This window comes from Pavona decussata, unplaced genomic scaffold, assembly GCF_977016875.1.
Source record: "Pavona decussata unplaced genomic scaffold, jaPavDecu1.1 SCAFFOLD_214, whole genome shotgun sequence".
In the NCBI taxonomy this organism is placed as follows: Eukaryota; Metazoa; Cnidaria; class Anthozoa; order Scleractinia; family Agariciidae; genus Pavona; species Pavona decussata.
In genome coordinates this window covers 2,314,266-2,333,334 of record NW_028145619.1, presented here as the reverse complement: position 1 = coordinate 2,333,334, position 19,069 = coordinate 2,314,266, and the positions used below count along the sequence as shown (strand labels likewise).

At 38.4% G+C, this 19,069-nt stretch overlaps 1 protein-coding gene and 1 long non-coding RNA gene across 3 annotated transcripts; one reads left to right on the top strand and one right to left on the bottom strand.

Annotated features, from left to right (window-relative positions):
- Positions 1 to 1,895: 1,895 nt before the first annotated feature.
- LOC146460221 (uncharacterized) lies at positions 1,896 to 3,664 on the top strand. The gene is made up of 2 exons (XR_014857712.1): positions 1,896 to 2,284; positions 2,409 to 3,664. It is a non-coding gene; the product is annotated as an uncharacterized LOC146460221 (long non-coding RNA).
- On the bottom strand, positions 2,723 to 14,105 carry LOC146460220 (uncharacterized). Of its 2 annotated transcripts, none has more exons than XM_085088526.1 (2): positions 14,014 to 14,064; positions 2,723 to 5,385 (listed from the first exon to the last, which is right to left on the bottom strand). In XM_085088526.1, exon 2 carries the CDS (start codon positions 5,365 to 5,367, stop codon positions 4,444 to 4,446), a length of 924 nt encoding a protein of 307 aa, XP_084944652.1. In that variant the 5' UTR covers positions 5,368 to 5,385; positions 14,014 to 14,064; the 3' UTR covers positions 2,723 to 4,443. The 2 variants fall into 2 exon arrangements, with proteins under 2 accessions (XP_084944652.1, XP_084944651.1); XM_085088525.1 differs by having other exon boundaries at positions 2,724 to 5,385; positions 14,004 to 14,105.
- Positions 14,106 to 19,069: the final 4,964 nt, after the last annotated feature.

The window sequence follows — 19,069 nt, the reverse complement described above, 5'->3', positions numbered from 1 at the left end:
CTCACTGTGGTGAGTTCATGAAGAAAAGTGCGGTAAGGAGTGAGTTATGAAGGATTTTTAAACATGAAACTTAATTTGCCCTAGTATGACTTGCCGGAAATATTATTGGGGTACTTGTTTTCAACAATTAACTACTTATATGATAGATTATATGTATGAGAAAAAAACAAAGAAATACTTACGTAATTCTCACGTAGACGACAAACGCGAAATAACCTGTTTTCAAATAGAAACGGCAACCGGCAACCAGCAAACGCGAATAATGGCGGGAAAATCGTGGTCACGTGGTCATTTTTGCCGTTCGCGTTTCACTTATACGCGATGCTAAATCTTGTAAATTGTGCGCTTGGTCTCTTTTTGCTCGAATAACAATCGCTCGTTGGACGACTATTCACACAACGCCATACTATCCCCAAAATCAGGGGCCACTCAAAGCATGAACAATATATACGTAGGCAGACCACAGTTTTGTGCAAGATTTTAACACTTTACATCAACACCAAGTACACCTTCAATTTGCTGTATATAAATTTTGCAGCCAAACCCAGCTTTACAGGTACAACCTAAATAGCAACGCCTCATGACTATATGAAATTTTCTTGTTCCTGACCAATACTTAACTGTAAAACAACCAAAGTCAAGTTATAGAAAAAACTCCGTTAAGAAAAAAGGCAGCGTTTTCTACAGTCGACTCCAGATAACTCGAACCTTCTAGGGAAATTGAAAAAGGTTCGAGTTATCGGGAGTTCGAGTTATCGAGGGTAAAATTATATAGAAAATGACCTGAAAGGAAAAGAAAATTGGTTCGAGTTAATATCGGGAGTCGACTTTATTCCCGAGGGTGTCAATAGTAATAGGCTTTCACGGTATAAAAACTTGATTTTTCACACCGCTAAAAATTCAAAGGAAGGACATGTTGTGCGTGACAAAAACCTTTGGGAAAAATGCTCATTGATTAGTAATTTTAAAAACTGGAATCAAACTTCACGTTAATCTAGGATTTCTTTACACGGGGTTTGAACAACCGGGTCCAAAAGTGAATCGGATTTCTTCACTTTATTGTATGAAAGTTAAAATTGAGCATTATTTAAAGTTCAAAATTGACAAATATTATCAGTTCCCCACACAGTCTTATACCAGACGTAACTAATCGATGACATCAATGAGTAATCAATAGGTAATCGATGTGTAGCCAGTTAATTATTCATTGATCATCGCTTATGATCAATGAGTGATCAATGATTAATCGATAGGCCACAAAATTTTCAGTTATTGATCAGTCGTTGACTGCATTGATTAGTCATAGATGACATTGATAAGTCATTGATATAATTTCGTGCCTGCACAAACCATACATCATTACATCATATTTACATCAATAGATCGAAACAACCTCCTTAGATGGGAAACGTTTTCCCCCAGCAAGAAACTGACTTGTCTAAAATTTCCAGACTCTGAGCTAAGAGAGTGAAGCAGACAACTCGACCTTCTGAACATTTCCTTTGCACGCCGTTTTGTTTTTCTCATAGATGGCCTATACATTGTAATAGGCGATAGACGAATCTTGGATGCCTATGAATTCAGAGATGAGAGAGAAAGAGAGAGAGAGAGAGAGACTTCAGGTCCTTCAAAACAGGGCTTCCAGAGTATTAACCTTGTCGAATTATGATAGACGGTCAGTTGAGATACTGGATGAACTTGGATGGGATAATATTGAGACATGAAGGAGAAGGCAATTAGCTACAATAGTGTACAAACTGATGAATGGAACTATGCCCAATCTTTTAGCTCAATCTTAACACGCACAAACTCTATGTATTCTTACAACTTTTAAAAGAAACTCTACATACAATTTATTTGTACCAAGACCATGTACTGAAGCTGGAAAAAAACAGCTTCCATTATAGAGGGGCGGTTCTCTGGAATAGTCTGCCTGGTAAGGTCAAAGGTCAGACAAGCTTGAAATCCGGCATTTTTATTACATTTGTAGTTTATTGTTATATATTTAACACCTTAGTCTCCTATTTATACATTGTAGCAGAACTCTCAACCTCAGAACACCGAAAATCTGGAGATTTCAGTAGACAGAACCAAGTAAACACAGGTGCTAATCAAATAAATTTTGAACATGTGATGAGTGACGTGACCAAAATGCGAAAGACTGGTAATGAAAACCTAATTTGGCACATGTCTATGGTCATGGACTGTCTTTCCAGCGAAAAGACGGATCAACGTTGGGTTCTTTACTAACTATATGCATTTGCACAGAATTGGCGCCAATCTCGTACCCAGAGTCCTCAGGCTCTTTGGCCAGCGGTTAGTCGCCAAGAGAGAGTCTCTCCTGGCGCCCACCCGCTGACCAAAAAGCCAGAGGACTCTGGGTACGAGATTGAATTGGCGCAAGAAAGTCACCCAAGCAAGCCAAAAATGAAATAGTAGAAGGAAATTGTATCCTTTCAGCTTGTGACTCTGTTTATCGTGAGTTTTTAAGCGTCTCGTCGTGAGACCACTTGGTTATCAGTGTCCGTACTGTCATGTGCTACCCTCTTAAAATAAAGTCATCAGTTCAGTTCAGTTCAGACCGCGAGACTGAACTGAAAACCGTGAGTCTCACGGCAAAATCGTGAGACTGGAGAGGTCTGTTATAGTTCTTATTAACTTCTGTTGTATGTTTTATCATGTTTTTTTTTTTTTTTTTTTTTTGTCACGATGGCGGCTTCCAAGGTGATTTAAGAAGACTCGTTCCAGCAATTTGGCGGAAGATTCAGCCCTCTCTTTTGCTAAGCAAATGGACGATTACATTAAAACTTCTACAGTGTTTCAAGAAGCCATTCTGAAAGCATTTAATGCTGCAGTTGAAGAAATAATTAAGCCTCTCAACAAGGAGATTGTTATATGTTTTCCATATTGTATTATATTTGCAACTTATTCATATATACTTAAGACTTAATACTCCTATTTCCCATATTGTATGACTTATTGTATCTTTTACACAGCTCTCTGGAAGAGCATTTTTATGAAAGGGATTCCGTGTTTAAATAAATAAAAATTATAACGAATTCAGTCACTTCCCTGTTTTTCTATGCGTTGCCTATTATTGTCACGAACCCCATGCACAAACCATTCAGATAAAAAATTACAACAGGAAAATCAGTTTTAATCAAGAAAAATGCGGGAAATTGGTAAATATGTACAACATAATAATTTGCATGTAATCATTCTTTTTTTTATATTTATATTTATTTTTATATATTTTTTAGATATGTGACCTTACTTAGCAGGAAACCGCTTTATTATAATTATTGACACTTAAAAAAGTTATTATTATTAGTAATAACCGAGTGAGGTCGTTACGGGAAAATCTCAAACTGAGACCTTGCCGTATTAAAATGGCCAGGCCGAAGTTTGAGATTTTTCCGTAACGACCCAATGGTCAAGGTTATTAAGCTGTTTATTATATGGCTTTCTTTATAAGACAAAAAGAGCATTTCAATTCAAGCCTAACCCTAATTTACATAATCCGTAATCAGCCCGTGGGCATTACAGGTACAAAATGCCCTGCTCTGATCTCACTCTTAGCCAATCAGAGCAGCCATTATTGGCCGCTAGCCATATAATAACAATGAGTAATCGATGGGTAATCAATAGGTAATCAATAGGTAAACAATAGCATCAATGAACAATCAATGAAATCAATGAGTAATCGATAGGCCACAAAATGATTGTACATAGATGACCCATTGATCATCACCAATCATCAATGACTAATCAGGTAATCAATTGATTACTCATTGCTTGCCTATCAATTAGTCACTGATGTCATTGATCATCGAGAAGTTACGTCTGGCATATAGCGTGTTTAAATACTCTACGGCTCTCTGTAACCCAATACCACTTCCACTCAAATGTCATCTTCCCGTTCGAAAACAATTATAACATGCTCTCTAGCGGGAACAGGTGTTTACATTAGAAGGGTGTCTATCTTGAGCGCGTTTACTACTAAGTAAAATATATTGACTGAGTCAATACAACCATCCATAATAATAAGGTGTCCTCATTAAGTGAGTGCCAACTACATGGGTATAACTGCGACTAAAATGTTTGTATTTTGTTGGTTTTTATTCAAAAGGTATAGAATATCACACAAAAACTTCAACAGCCGCATTCGGTGATAAAAGAAGAGAGAGTAAACTAAAGTTAAGTTAATCACTTATTACATGATTATCATAGTGACCAAGAGGTAGCGCCTCACTACTCAACTCCTCCTGACAAAACAAGCAGATGTGTTTTTCAACACGACCAGACCCTGGTCTCATCCAACGGTGGCTTCAAGCAAGATGTTGGTTTATCTGGATGTGTTATCATTATAAAATCTCCAACATCCTTGTGGGCTCCTTGTGTTACACTGTTTGCAACCATACGGCCTCCCCCCAGTATGAAAGTTTATGTGCCTCCGCAGATGTCCAACTGCGCTAAAACTTTTGCCAACACAAGTTTGCATTCATAAGGATTCTCTCCAGTATGAACTTTTTCATGTCTCCTTAGAGTTCCTGCTCGACTAAAACACTTGTCACACCGTTTGCATTCATAAGGTTTCTCTCCAGTATGGACTCTGTTGTGTGACTGTAGATTTCCTACTGTATTAAAACACCTGCCACACTGTTTGCATTCATAAGGCTTCTCTCCAGTATGGACTCTTTCGTGCATTCTTAGGCTCCCTGCTACACTAAAACACTTCCCACACTGTTTGCATTCATGAGGCTTCTCTCCAGTATGAACTCTTTCATGTTGTCGAAGATTTCCCCCTGTCTTGTAACATTTGCCACATTGTTTGCATTTACAAGGCTTCTCTCTATTATGCACTGCTTGATGTCTCCTTAGTTTTCCACCCTCACTAAAACACTTGCCACACTGTTTGCATTGATAAGGCTTCTCTCCAGAATGGACTCTGGTATGTTTCTGTAGATTTCCTGCTTCACTAAAACACTTGCCACACTGTTTGCATTCATAAGGCTTCTCTCCAGTATGGATTCTTTGATGCCTCCTCAGACCCACTGCATCCACAAAACACTTCCCACACTGTTTGCATTCATTGGGCCTCTCTCCAGTATGAACTCTTTCATGATACCTTAGATTTCCTGCTTGAGAAAAACACTTGCCACACTGTTTGCATTCATAAGGCTTCTCTCCAGTATGGACTCTTTGATGTCTTTTTAAATTTCCTGCTTGAGAAAAACACTTGCCACACAGTGTGCATTCATAAGGCTTGTCTCCTGTATGGAGTCTTACGTGGCTCCTTAAATTTCCTGCATTCCTAAAACACTTGCCACACAGTTTGCATTTGAAATTTGCAATTGAAAACATCATCGGAATATAGGAGAAAACCTGTAAAAGAAGAAGGAAAGAATCATGCTTTCAGTATTTCTCCTAAGAAACAAGCAAACTCAAGGATCTTAAAACTAATCCAGATGTTATAATTTTTGCCACAGAAAGCAACTTGGGTTCTGCATCAAAAATTTAAAAACAGAGTGGGTTAAAAACCCACACGCTCAAACTGTAAACTTCTAATTAAGTCGTCCCAGGTGATGGGTATGTTAGTTGTCAAATTGTCCCCTGTAGCTCAGTGGTAGACCATCTGAACAAGTAATTTTCCGAGTATACCTGACTGAAACAATACACGCACCTCTATCACTTATTCACCAGGTTTAAAACATAACATCACATTTCTTTCACTCATCAACATTGAAATCCTAGCCGCATACAGGATGTTTGTCAAGTAAACTTAGTTAATGACCTTGCTCCCACGAAACTCCTGTAGCTCAGTGGTAGAGCATCCGAACTAGTAATTGCAAGGTTATAAGATAAACTTCTTTTGGGAGAACTTGGTTATTTGTTTTGCTGAGTATGCAGACAGACAGCCTTTATTTATACAAGATAATAACTTAAAGCTCTGCAGCTTGTGGGGTCCTGATTTAAAATTAGTAACTAAAACTAATCACAAATCATTCCAGGCCATTAAAAAAGAAATACACTTGTGTATTATGTCACTAACTGAAAAAATACATCTATTGTAGCTATGAGATACTCAAACAACAGGCAACATGCAAAATTTGGAAGCACTCTTACCTAATTTTACATGAGATACTCACTGAAAGTGGAACTAATATGAAATGCCATAGAATCTTCTATACTCATCAAATCTTACAATTTAATTGGCTGTTTAACAATATGCCTGTTAAAACAAGTAGAATGGTTATGACTCGCAACACTAAATCCTGGACAAGAGTCAAACATAAGACTTTTCATACAGCAGTTAGTTGAACTGACAAATGACCCACACCTGGGGACAATCACGACAATTAACTCATAAATTATAAGAATTATAATCACAATGATCATGATAACAACAATGACAATATTTATGAATGAGCCAATTACGATTGACCTGATATAATAATAATACTCATAATATCATCACAAATCACAAATCATTTTCATTAGCTGTTGAAAAAACCTTAATCCTCCGAAAAGTGGGCAAGTGTAGAGACGGCTGGAAAAAAATTTAAATTTTCATTTGACATTGGCTGCCAAAAAGGCTTACCAGTAAAAGCCATGATCACATGTTAGTTGTGACTTGTTGATATCCAGATATAATGCCATGACAACAGCACACAAATGTTGTATTCCCAGGGGAATACTCAGTGACAAGGAGGTAGGAATGGCATCATGTCGCCACACCCAAAAAGTCCTACTAGACTATTAAGAAAAGATTTTGCTGTACATATGTAAACAAATACAAATTATGGAATAAGTGTGACGATAAATTTTTCCCAACACACTACAAAACAGCTTCAGTTACAGTGCTCTTTACGAGTATCTAGACTAGCCTACATAATAGTCATTCCACTTCCAAATGAATGCTGCGAGAAGTGAAGGAAGGAAGGAGGGCTTCTAGAGAGAAGTGGTAAAAAACTGTGACAGGGAGGAGGAGAAAGGAAACACCCACCATACCCTGGGTGCCAGAGGCTTTTCATGCGTGGTTTTCCGGTTTCGAGCTTCATCCTTCGGCCAAAGACAACTGAGCTCCCCATCACAGTTTTTTCACCCTTTCGTGTCTTCAGCCAAACAAAGCTCCTTGTCACACGCAAGAAAAAATCTCTGGAGGGAGAGATGTAGCTGTGCCAGAAAGCATCCAGTCGTGTTTTCAACTTTCCATGCATTTGTCTGTATAGCAAACCAGCCGTGAACTGCTACTAAAAATAGTTCGCGGGAAAAAATACAGGAAATGTATGGAAAGTTCAAAACACGACTAGATGCTTTCCGGCACAGCTACATCCCTCCAATTTTTTTTCTTAAAATCCTTTTCCTAGTGTCAAAAGTTTCCAATTCAAGAATTTTTCAGAAGTGATGTTTTATGAAAATTATTTGACATCGGATTTCCATACAAACACTGTTATTTGAAGCCTGTTTTGCTACTCGTCAAAATGGCGTTGAAAACCATGATAAGGCCTATACACTTAAACGACAACAGGTTACTTGATGAGCAAGACTACGAGAAGTTGACATACATTTGATAAAAAAAAATTGGAGTTATATAGGAAAATTGCACATGTTTTGCTGAATGTTTTGTTTTCCTAGGGTGTTTAACAAAGTATTCCAGGAGTGATTGTAGTAGATTAATTGGAGTGTATTTTGTGTGCGAGAATATATACAAGTACAAGACTCCATTTATAGCAAGCGTGGTGGCTTCAAAAGGATGATAACAGTAGTGGATCATAAAATGATGTTTCAGTAAAGCAACATCAACCTGTTGTTTGTTTCACCTAAGGGACCGTTCATTTTTTATGAGCATGGGGGAAGGGGGGGGGGGGGGGGGGGGCTGGTGGGATTTGGTTAATTGCCACTACAAAACTGTATGACCCCCCCCCCCAGCATGCAATTTTTTTCCACATGGCCCCCCCCCCCCAAGCAGAAACTATTTTTTCATTTTTTTCCTAACTTTAGCAAAACGTTTATGTACTGTTTATATTAAAGATAAACGTAATTGTTACTGTGATTTCTTTACAGTACTATTAAAAAGTTACCATTCTCTGCTTAGGTAAAGATTTCTCTTGTTTAAAAAAACGTTTTATAGATAGCCTCACGTTTAGGGCAACGGCAAACCCTAAATTTCCATTTAGATTCCTAGAGGAACTATAAAAATTAATCAAGCAAATGTTTAACGTGAAATTACTCCCCTTCGAGTAGAAACAATTAATACACGTACAGATCTGACTAACAAAATATGGATCGAAGCATACCAAATCTAGGTTCCCAGAAACCTCATTTCCTGCATTTTGAGACCCATTTTAGGCAAATCACAAATTTGTTTTACAGCAGCTTTTTAAGCTATATACATCATTTCTGCGGCATAATTGTCTCAACTAAAGAGCAGATGTCAGTAAAAACCAGACATTGGCCGGCAACAGTCAAAAAATCGATTTCGCTCATACTTTCAAGTTTGATACCCTATCATGTTAGAAGAACCCCTGTGCAGTTTGTTTTGAAAAATATTTTTTCGTTGGGGAGAAATTGACATTTTTGCAAGACAGGGTAAATGTGCTAATTTGATAGCTTAAAATTATGCAAGTTTGTCGATCTCTAGAAAATCGAAAAGGCTGTATTTAATCTTTCTGATTTTATTATCTTCAAGTATGATATCTTCTTGTATCTCACGGACATGTTCAGCAATTATTATGGCACAAATACAATACAATACAATAAAAATAAAACTAACCTAAATTGAAAAAATTGTTACAATCTTCTGACCAGTTGTTTTAAAACTGGAGTAAGAAACTCCAAATGGGAAAGATTTCGCCTTGGGAGTTCTAAGCAAAAATTATGCTCGTATTAAATCGATGCAAATTATGCAAGAAAAATTGCAGTTTTTAGCCAACTGTGAGTGTCAACAGCGCCATAAAAACTCATTTACCAAGGGATTTCTTTTGATAAACTTCAAGCCCTATGTTTTAGCATATACCACAGTAAAATTCAAGTCAATCTGTTGTATCGGCCCGGGTGAAACTTTTGATTGTTTATACGGTTTTTTTTTACTCATGAAAACCACGTCTTTTTGAAAAATCCACCAGAAATTTAGAGTTTATTGTAAAAGCCTGAACATCTCCCTGAGATACAAAGAGATGTCATACTTCAAGATAATAAAATCAGAAAGATTAAAAACAGCCTTTTCGATCTTCTAGAGATCGACAAACTTGTATAATTTTAAGCTATCAAATTAGCATATTTACTCTCTCTTGCAAAAATGTCAATTTCTCCCCAACGAAAAAAATATTTTTCAAAACAAACTGCACAGGGGTTCTTCTAACATGATAGGGTATCAAACTTGAAAGTATGAGCGAAATCGATTTTTTGACCGTTGCCACAAGTATTTGATGTTGTCTGGTTTTTACTGACATTGGCTCTTAAACAAGAAAGTTCAATGTACATTCCGCGCCCTGTCAAGTTCTGATAGCTATTCGATCTGCTGATAGTCATACACCACGCTGGTAAACTGCATCATTTTCGGGTGTAGGCTTTCAAACAAATTGACTATCTCGTCAAGATTGACAGGCATATCATATTTGATATGCATTAGAACCAGGGCGGACATTTTACTCTCTCGCATGGTACACCTCGTGTAGTTGTTCAACCTCCTCATTGTGCTTTTTCTTCCGCCATTATTGATCTTCAAAGGGGGTTCGTTCGTCGAACCCCTCGAAACCCCCCTCCTACATGCCTTGATATTAAAGTACTGCTATTAAAAATGACAGTTACAAGCTTTTCTGAAGATGGCCTACGGCTCAGATTTACCGTCAACTGAAGTCACCAACAACAGTTCCATTATTAAAAACTTATCTGGATGTTCACACTAGGCATACTACTGAGTCTACTGATACTCCTGGGTTCAAATAATTTACTAATCAACAGTCTTCATAAAAGTGAGTACTATCAAACAGAACATTAAACAATCTATTGATATAGTTCAGAGTACAACCACTTAATAGAAAACTACTCCCCCACGGATGATTCAATAGTGAGACTGTTACGTTTTTATATTAATTTGAATTTGTACAAACATAGGTGTCTACTTCAGTTTATATTCATTATTGCTTTTCCAACAGATATGCTTCATTTCCTCAGTTGTTGTTAATATGAAATGCAGATTTCGACCTCAGTATGTAAAACAAATTAAAAGTGGTTAGGAAAATCGTATTAAATAAAATTGAAATAATATTCAATTTCTTCATCTGTTTCTGTGTTGAGCCACTTTCAATTTCCCCTACTAGCCAATTATTGCTGGTGACCCCCCTTCTTTCACTCAATTTTTTTTGGTAGCCCCCCCCCCCCCCTTTAGTGCCATTTTTTTTCTCGTGCCCCCCCCCCCCCCCTAAATCCCACCAGCCCCCCCACGCTCATAAAAAATGAACGGTCCCTAATTCTTAGTAGTTCTTCAGTGCATGCTAAATAATAATTATTAAAAAATGACTTTTCAAAATTCTTGCCTATTTCTAGTGCTTGTTTAGAACGTTTGACTGGGTTTGGAAATTGAACCCAATCGAACTCTCACACAAATTTTTTGGTTTGATTGTGTTCGATTGCCGAACTCAACAGAACCCAATCGTTCGATTAAGTTCGATTACCAAACAGTTCAAGTAGTTTCGTAGGGACATTATTATACATCCATCACTGTTATACCAACCCTCTTGCACAAAGAACGAGCATGAATGGAGTTTGAGTCGTAAAATGTACATGTAGTAAATATTGGGGGCTGTACGAAAATCTTGCCAAGACCTCCAGCCTCCAGCCATTGGTCTTGTTTTATATATACTGAAATGAGATATAAGTGACCCTGTATTCCGTAGTTTAGCTGTCGGGTGTTTATAGTTTCCATATAACGAATATTTCAGAAGTTCAATTTTACCAAAAATATGAGCCTAGCTCCCTGGAAAAAAGGTGATTCCTTGACGAAAAGTAAATACTCATTAAAAACTCGACAGTATTCCGCAGAATGTTTGCCCTTCTTTCTCGAAATCGAAAGGTCTCCTTTGATTGTCGCTATCCGCCGATGGCATTTACGATACCTAAAAGTAAACTGAACAGACTGTCTTACCTGCTACACAGAAATCTTGCCGCAGTTAACCCTTGCCGCTTACTTGATCAGAAAGGACACGAACGATAAATCAAGCACAACAATCTTTCGAGAAGAAAGCATCGACGAGTGTGCACCAGGCCGTTACCCCGCTGATTTGATTCCCAGAGAAAAAAGTGAAAACTCGACTGTATTACGCGAAATGTTTGCCTTATTTCCATTAACGCCTCTGGTTTACGGTCGTTTCGCTACAAAGTTGTTTCGCTACAAGTCGATTCGCTGCGAATAGAAGTCGATTCGCTGCACATGTAAAGTCGATTCATTACAACCTCATGATACTCGAGGTCGTTTCGCTACAAAATAGTATAATGTATAAATTAGCTTAACAAACCTTTCATAACACGGCTTGACTGAACACAAACCTCCGTTGTAACTGAAACGTAAGTACCCAGACCTCAGTGAGAATGAAACGTACGTACCCAAACCTCCAGACTTTCTAAAAGTCGTTCGCTTCTCGTTTCCGGTTTGGCAGTAGAACAAGGCGATTTCATGCTGGTTTAGTTTATTTATCAAGACTAAAGAGACGATAAATACAAGTGGGACTTCAACTACAACTCAAACGCATATTATCCCTTCGATCAAGAAATACAAATACGATCAATAATGTCGTGTAACTCGATGTAACTGACCTATGAGGAAACAACAGTTCTTCTGGCGCGTGTAAATTATCACATCAATAGACGCGTAAACAAATTGTTTTTAAAAACTTGCTTAATTTACTCTATTGTTTAAGTGATAGCTAATAAACCAATCCTATTACTTTAAACTAACAGACATGATATTTCGATCCTCCTGATTGTTTAAAACACACGAGAATCTGACAGAAGATTGATCATTCGATCTTACGATCGCGAGTTATCACGTGTAATCACGATGGCGTCTGCGCAGATTTTTAACTGTATTGTCTGCAATGAACCTGTTCGGCCCCGACAGCAAGGCATTCAGTGCGATGGCTGTTTTCGCTGGAATCATCGAATCTGCAACACCAGTAAGTTTTTAGATACCCTGAGACAACGACACCTTCCGAACTTAACTTTATCCTAACTCAGATTTTTTTCTTTGATTTAATAGGTATATCGCAAGTCGTTTACCTTTGGGAAAACTTGGTTTTCACGTGACGTCATAAAAAACTGAAATTCATAACAAAACGCAATTTTGGGTTTTTATCTTCATCACATAAAAGAAAATATAAATTTCGATCGCCTTGCTTGTTTAGATTTTTGCGTAGTGCGTGACAGAACAGGGCTTGAACAATCGATGAAACCGATGATCGGAAAATCAATCGATGACAATCGATGCTAATTAATCGATTGATATTGATAATCGATGAACAATCGATGCACGGGTTTTTTGTGATTATCGATTTCATCGATTATCAATTTTTATCGATTATCAACGCCAATCGATCAGTTAATTGACATCGATTGGTTCTCATTTTTGATGCGTTTTATTTTCAGTCAAGATTTACAAAAAGAATCTGAGTCCAAACTGTGGCCTATAGTTCTCTTGTGACCGGTGGTAACTGTGTCTCGGACAGAGGCTGTACATGTTGTGTTGTTGGCTTTTTCCCGCGCAGCTCTAAGTTTCTTAATATGGTCTCTTTTTTTCCAGCTTTTACTATACGGCTCACCCATTTAAGCCTGCACGCAGTAAACTTTATTCATTTTTTACCCTGTTTACTTTATGCACCTTTGTTGTGACAAAGAAGTAATAAAGTGATTACCGAAGCCTATTCACGTTTATTCTGGTTTATTTTATTACAATTCAGTATAATTGCATCACCCACCATTCAGAGCTCACTCGTCTCCACTCGCATCTGCATACAAACAATCCGGTGAACGAATTCAAATCTGAAACATTTGTGCGTACTGCGAGAGCGTATACGTACATGCTGGAACCTGTGGAATACCGATTTTTTTTTAACACCAATCGATGACAATCGATGAGTTGCGACCACTTTTGTGTGATTATCGATTGGTCATCGATTGGCCGATGCCAATCGATGCCAGTTAACTAACAAGGCATCGATTGTCATCGATTGATCGATTCATTTTCCGATCATCGGTTTCATCGATTGTTCAAGCCCTGGACAGAAGGATTCAGCTGCTCTAAACATGTCACGTACATGAAAACATTGACTTGCCTCGTGTTTTTTTAGGTCTGATCAGCTAACATGTAATAGAAACGTCTATGTCAATGTGTGAAAGTTCAGCAGGGAGAAGAAAGGCTTTGAAATAGCCAAAGTGAACTCCAGATGTTTTTGCTGGTTCCCGGTCGCCATGTTGGTGGTTATGTTGGTGTCCACCAACATGGCGTCCCATACTAAACTCTGTAATTATCCGTGGTACATTTTCTCGAATAACTCGATTATGAGTTATCGCACAGCCCCGTGGCTTTCACACGTTGTTTATGTATTACTCTTCTCCAAAATATCAATTTCTTGACTTTATCCATTGAATGGTTGAGGAGTTAATTTTTTTACTTGCATGACAATGTGTGAGGTGAAAACCACCTAATGGGAAAACCACTAACTTTGTTCTTATTTGGCCGCGAGAAACACCCGGTAATACAATTCTATCGATCGAGAAAACTTCAAATTTTAACCGAACATATTACATACGAAAACTGGAAAGAAGTCTGAATTTTTCTCGAGTTTAATTCTGTAGCGAAACGACTTTGTAGCGAAACAACTTCACTGAAGCGAATCGACTTTACATGTGCAGCGAATCGACTTGTAGCGAAACGACTTTGTAGCGAAACGACCGGACTCCACGCCTCTGCTAAGGCTAAAAGTAAACTAAACAGCTTGTCTTACCTGCAAACACAGAAATCTTGCCGCTTTAATACTTGATCACGCACGACAAACCAAGCCCAACTGACCCAACACGATCGCACAACTCTTCCGAGAAAATTACACTGTGCAATGTGTGCCGGGAGGTTACCTGGCCGTTTGAACTTGGAAGTGGAGGAAAATAATTTGGCAAGGACATTGGAATTTTGGGGACAGTGGAATTGAATAGACCATTTCCGAGTTGCTTTGAACCTTATTATGAAAGCGAGGTTAAGTGCAAAGTTTTTGTTATGAAAATCAGTTTTCATTCATAGAGCGGTTTTCAATTGGGTATCGAAATTAATTGCGTTTTTGCTTTGTTTTTGCATTACTACGCTCTGTGATTGGTTGATAAAACTCTGCTAGCTTTGCGCCAGTAACATGTATTTTTAACGTTTTTTTAAGTTCTTGCACTTTTGTTTCCAAAATGCGTTAGAACAGATTACGAGTTGCTCCTTTCAAGAATTGAGTTGACTTCTTTCCTCTCGTTGTTCTAGGATTATTTTGTAGATAAGTGAAGGTCTTATTTCATCATTTTTAACAAAAGAGCTCATAAGCCCCATGACACTTCCCCTTTTAGTTATTTCGGTGCATTTTTGACCATTAGCCTGGTTTAGCGCCAAGGCGCGATTAAAATTTTATCAGTTTTAGAATTCAAGGTTTGTATGGCACTGTTATCTTTCCCAGCCGCTTGATGGCGTATTCATTTATAGAGTCAGGAGTTTCATGAGCATGAAGATTTTTTCTGTAAAAGCGGGTTACACAAGTGTTCCTTGACAAGTTTTCCTTTCTCTTGTGTAAGGAAAAGTTTGCCAAGGTTTACCTTGTCAGGCGTCCTTGTACAAATACTGGCATAAAATGGCGAAACTTGCGGGTGGCTACGGGCCATGAAGTAAAACATGGCAAGGATTAGACCATTTCCAAGTTGTTGTGAACCTCATTATGGAAGTGAGCCTAACTGCAAATCTTTTCATATGAAAACTAAGTTTCATAATAAGAACTTTGCACTGTACAGGCCCGCAAATTATCCCCGGACCGGAAATGACCCCCAAAATGAACCGCAAATGATCCCCGGACGGGAAATGATCCCCAGACTGGACCGCAAATGATCCCCGACTGCCTCACCATAAATATAGAATGGAATGGACTCAAATTTGGACGGTGGATTTCAACTTTATACACAACAATTGTTTTTTTTTTTCTTAAATAACACCAGTCGTTATATTTAAAAATTTTAGTCAGTTATATTAAACTATCTGCATGCAAATTTCACAACTTTAAAAATTATAATGTAGCAGCTCAGTGAACAGAGCAACTTAGTTACAAACTGGAACATACATGCCTGTGTCAGTGTACATATAATTTACGTACACCATTACAACGCCTAAAATGTGCACGAATTGTACGAAATTCGTCATCAGTTTTCAAATAAGGCGAACAATACGAAACAAATTTTGACAGTACAACTCAAAAATACTTAACTGGAACAGGCCAACTTACTCGAATGGGAAAGCCTCTTCAGAGAGTACCACAATTTCGCACGCACTGATATAGTGAGCTTCCCCCGAAGTAACCCAGCCACTCCCATCCCGAACGCATTCACTTAGGAGAATTCGTGAATCATAGTGGGTGGAAGACGCACCTTTGACAGATGTCCATTACCCGCGAGTGAGGTGGTTATGTTGCCTTATCAGGTCTGGTGAACATTTTCGATATCCCGGTTGCTGCGGTGTCTAGCTAAGGAGAAGGGTTATCTATAATCTACCCAAGTAACCATAGACAAGAAGAAGCCGATTTCGACAGCATTCCTTTGGTGAGCCATGCGGTTGAAGCCCATCAAAGCAGCTTCCATAGCCTTCAGCAAGTGTACACAAAAATAACAGATGTACTCGAAGAATTAAAATTGAAGTATGGAGAAGAGCGAATTACTGAAGATCAAATTTGCCTAAAATGCGGAAAACAATTGACAAGTCATGGGCTCCTGCAGTTATTCCCAAGGCGTCTATGAGGAGGACAATGGTCTTTTGCAGGTCTATGCCGACGACAGTGTGTTTTGTAAAAAAAAAATAAAGAAAGACTGGGAGTCCAATCGGCGGCAAAACGAAAGCGAAAGACAAAATCAACATATTACACGATAACGTATTGAAGTCAAATTCTAAAGTTACCAATAACTACACAATCAAAATTTATCAAATTTAAGAAAACATCCACAACGTTATCTAAACTTTATAATCAAGAAAAATACTAAAAATAAATGACGTTCAGGAAGTATTTGACCGCCATCTGAAGCGCATCGACCGATTCTCCTTCCTTTTTTGAAAAACAACAACAACAACAACAACAACAACAAAAAAGAAACAAAAAAATCTAGCGGAAGTATTAACTAACCCGCTCTTTAATTTTTTAATTTTGAAGAGTTTCGTACAATTCTTGCACATTTTAGGCATTGTAATGGTATTAGTAAATCATATACATGCATGTTACAGTTTATAGGTAAATTGTTCTGTTGTACTGTGTTGCTATATTATAATTTTTAAAGTTGTGAAATTTGCATGCAGATAGTTTAAAAACAACGACTGGTGTTATAAAAAAATGAATTCTATAAAGTTGAAATCCACTGTCCAAATTTGAGTCCATTCCATTCTATATTTATGGTGAGGCGATCGAGGATCATTTATATGGGGATCATTTCCCGTCCGGGGATCATTTCCGGTCCGGGGATCATTTGCGGGCCGGGATCATTTGCGGGCCTGTACAGCACTTAATCTCGCTTCCATAATGAGGCTCAAAGCAACTCGGAAATTCACTTGTGCTTAGCGACCCCGCCATGTCATCTTGTTGCTCAAGACTTACATCGGACCACGCATGGCGGCATCTCTCGGCGGCGTCTACCATTTGATGGAGCGATAAAGGGACGTCACTGCTTTTGAAAAGCCTAAGCTCGTGAGAGAATTTGAACAACACCAGGGCAGACAGTAACAAAAACCGAAACACACACGAAAAAGAAATCATTTCGATGAAATTCATGAGACTGTCGTCGTCCTTCCTTAGTCCAAAGACGAACTGACTTTGATTCACGTACTTCTTCATGTACTCATATATGAAGCAAAATCCACACCACAAGCCAGCAAGCAAGGAAATCGACGATTGTGTAATGTACGGTGGCCCAGAAGGCTCAAACACAAACAAAAAAGAAAACGCAAATAAAAAAAAGAAAACGCAATTAAAAAAAAGAAAACGCAAATAAAAAAAGTAACACACAAACAAAAAAAATAAAAACGCAAATAAAAAAAAAGCTAAACGCAAACAAAAAAGCAAAACGCAAATAAGAAAACAGAAATAAAAAACAAAACAGAAGTAAACAGGAAAAACGCGTAGGGACTGAGCTCTTCTTGGATTTGAAAATCAAGTCATTGTTGACTTCCTAAACAATCGACATGCAGTCAGGCTAAGTCTTGCAACTTTGAAATGACGGCTTCGTGACTACGGTCTCAGTAGACGTGGCTTGGACATTGGCGATCAAGAACTTAGGGAAATCGTGCGAAGGGAAATATCTGAACCTGGCGAACTTGGAGGTTACCGAGCAGTTTGGCACTCGCTGAGATTGAATCATCACATCCACGTGCCAAGAGCAAGGGTTGCTAATATTCTTCGGGAGCTAAATCCAGCTGGTACGAGAGAAAGGAGACGCAGAAGGTTGGCAAGACGGAGAAATACCAGTTACAGTCCTAATTTCTGCTGGCATGTGGATGGTACGATTAGTGAAGTCCAATTAGTGCATATGCTAATTCTTCCAGCCTGCAGAGCAGTCTGATTTGATTAAGCACCCCTTGTAAACCTTGTTAGTCATTAAGACTGCAAGTCACAACAGTGATCAGCATCAAATTTCTCCATGCCATATATCAATGTATAATGAAAGAGAGAAGATACGAGTATTAAGAAATGATCACCAGTGAAAAATTCTCTAGATGTTTTAACCTCTTCCTACACATTTTAAAAGAAAATGTACAGAGACCACTGAAGTCAGTAAGGAAAAGTTGTTTCTTGGCTTTTGGGACTTTCAACGGACTGAATAGCAGATTGTGTAACACTGATATAGAGGCAAGTGCGGTGAATATTTTTTTATTTTAAACAAATAAGTAACAGTCCCTTTAGAAACCTTTGCAGAGAGCTTATTCAAGCCCCGCTGAAGTTCAGACCCTTAGACATGGTGTAATGCTGGTCAGCTTTTCGTCAGAGGGTCTAGCTTTCTCGTGTACTGCAGTTTCCTTCTTTACGAAAACGCTGGTTTCGAGATCGATACCGTCGTATAAATCATCCTCAATATCATCATCTAGCCCATCTAGGGATGGCAACTCGGACATTAAAAAGTCACTTTTGGAGGCTATGAAAAGCGTGATGCGATTGTAGGATTTCCCTACATCCTCTCTGTACTTCTCCAGGATAAATTCTTCGTTTGTGCCTGGTAAATTTATAACTTCACTGTGATCAGGGTATAGCAGAACGAGTTCCAACCCTTCATGGACCTTTTTGCGTGCTTAGTGAGACCTTTATCCAAAATGCACTAAGCGTTTGCTGTTGGTTTCACTTTCACTGGCAAAGTCTTGCCTCGGCATCTCTTCAGATTCCCTGAAGCCTCCAGTTTCATGTAGCCTATATTGACACTTACTTCAGTTTCCTTGGCCTTCAAACTCGATGCCTTGAGCTTTTTCCTGGGCTGAAATCGGGTCAGTTGCTCCGTTTCTTCCTTTTTTCTGAATTCCTCGAACCCTATAGTCTTGTTGGATGATTCACTTGTGGGATTGGAAAGACATAATCCACACTTAGAGCAATATTTTGCATTTTCCACCAGAGATTTCGCTCCACAACTGCTACAAAACTACAAAACATGATGGCTTACGAACAAAATGGCGCGGATGGCGCGAAAATACAATCCTAGAGCTCAGTCCCTACGCGTTTTTCCTGTTTACTTCCGTTTTGTTTTTTATTTCCGTTTTCTTAATTGCGTTTTGCTTTTTTTTATTTGCGTTTTCTATTTTTTTTAATTTGCG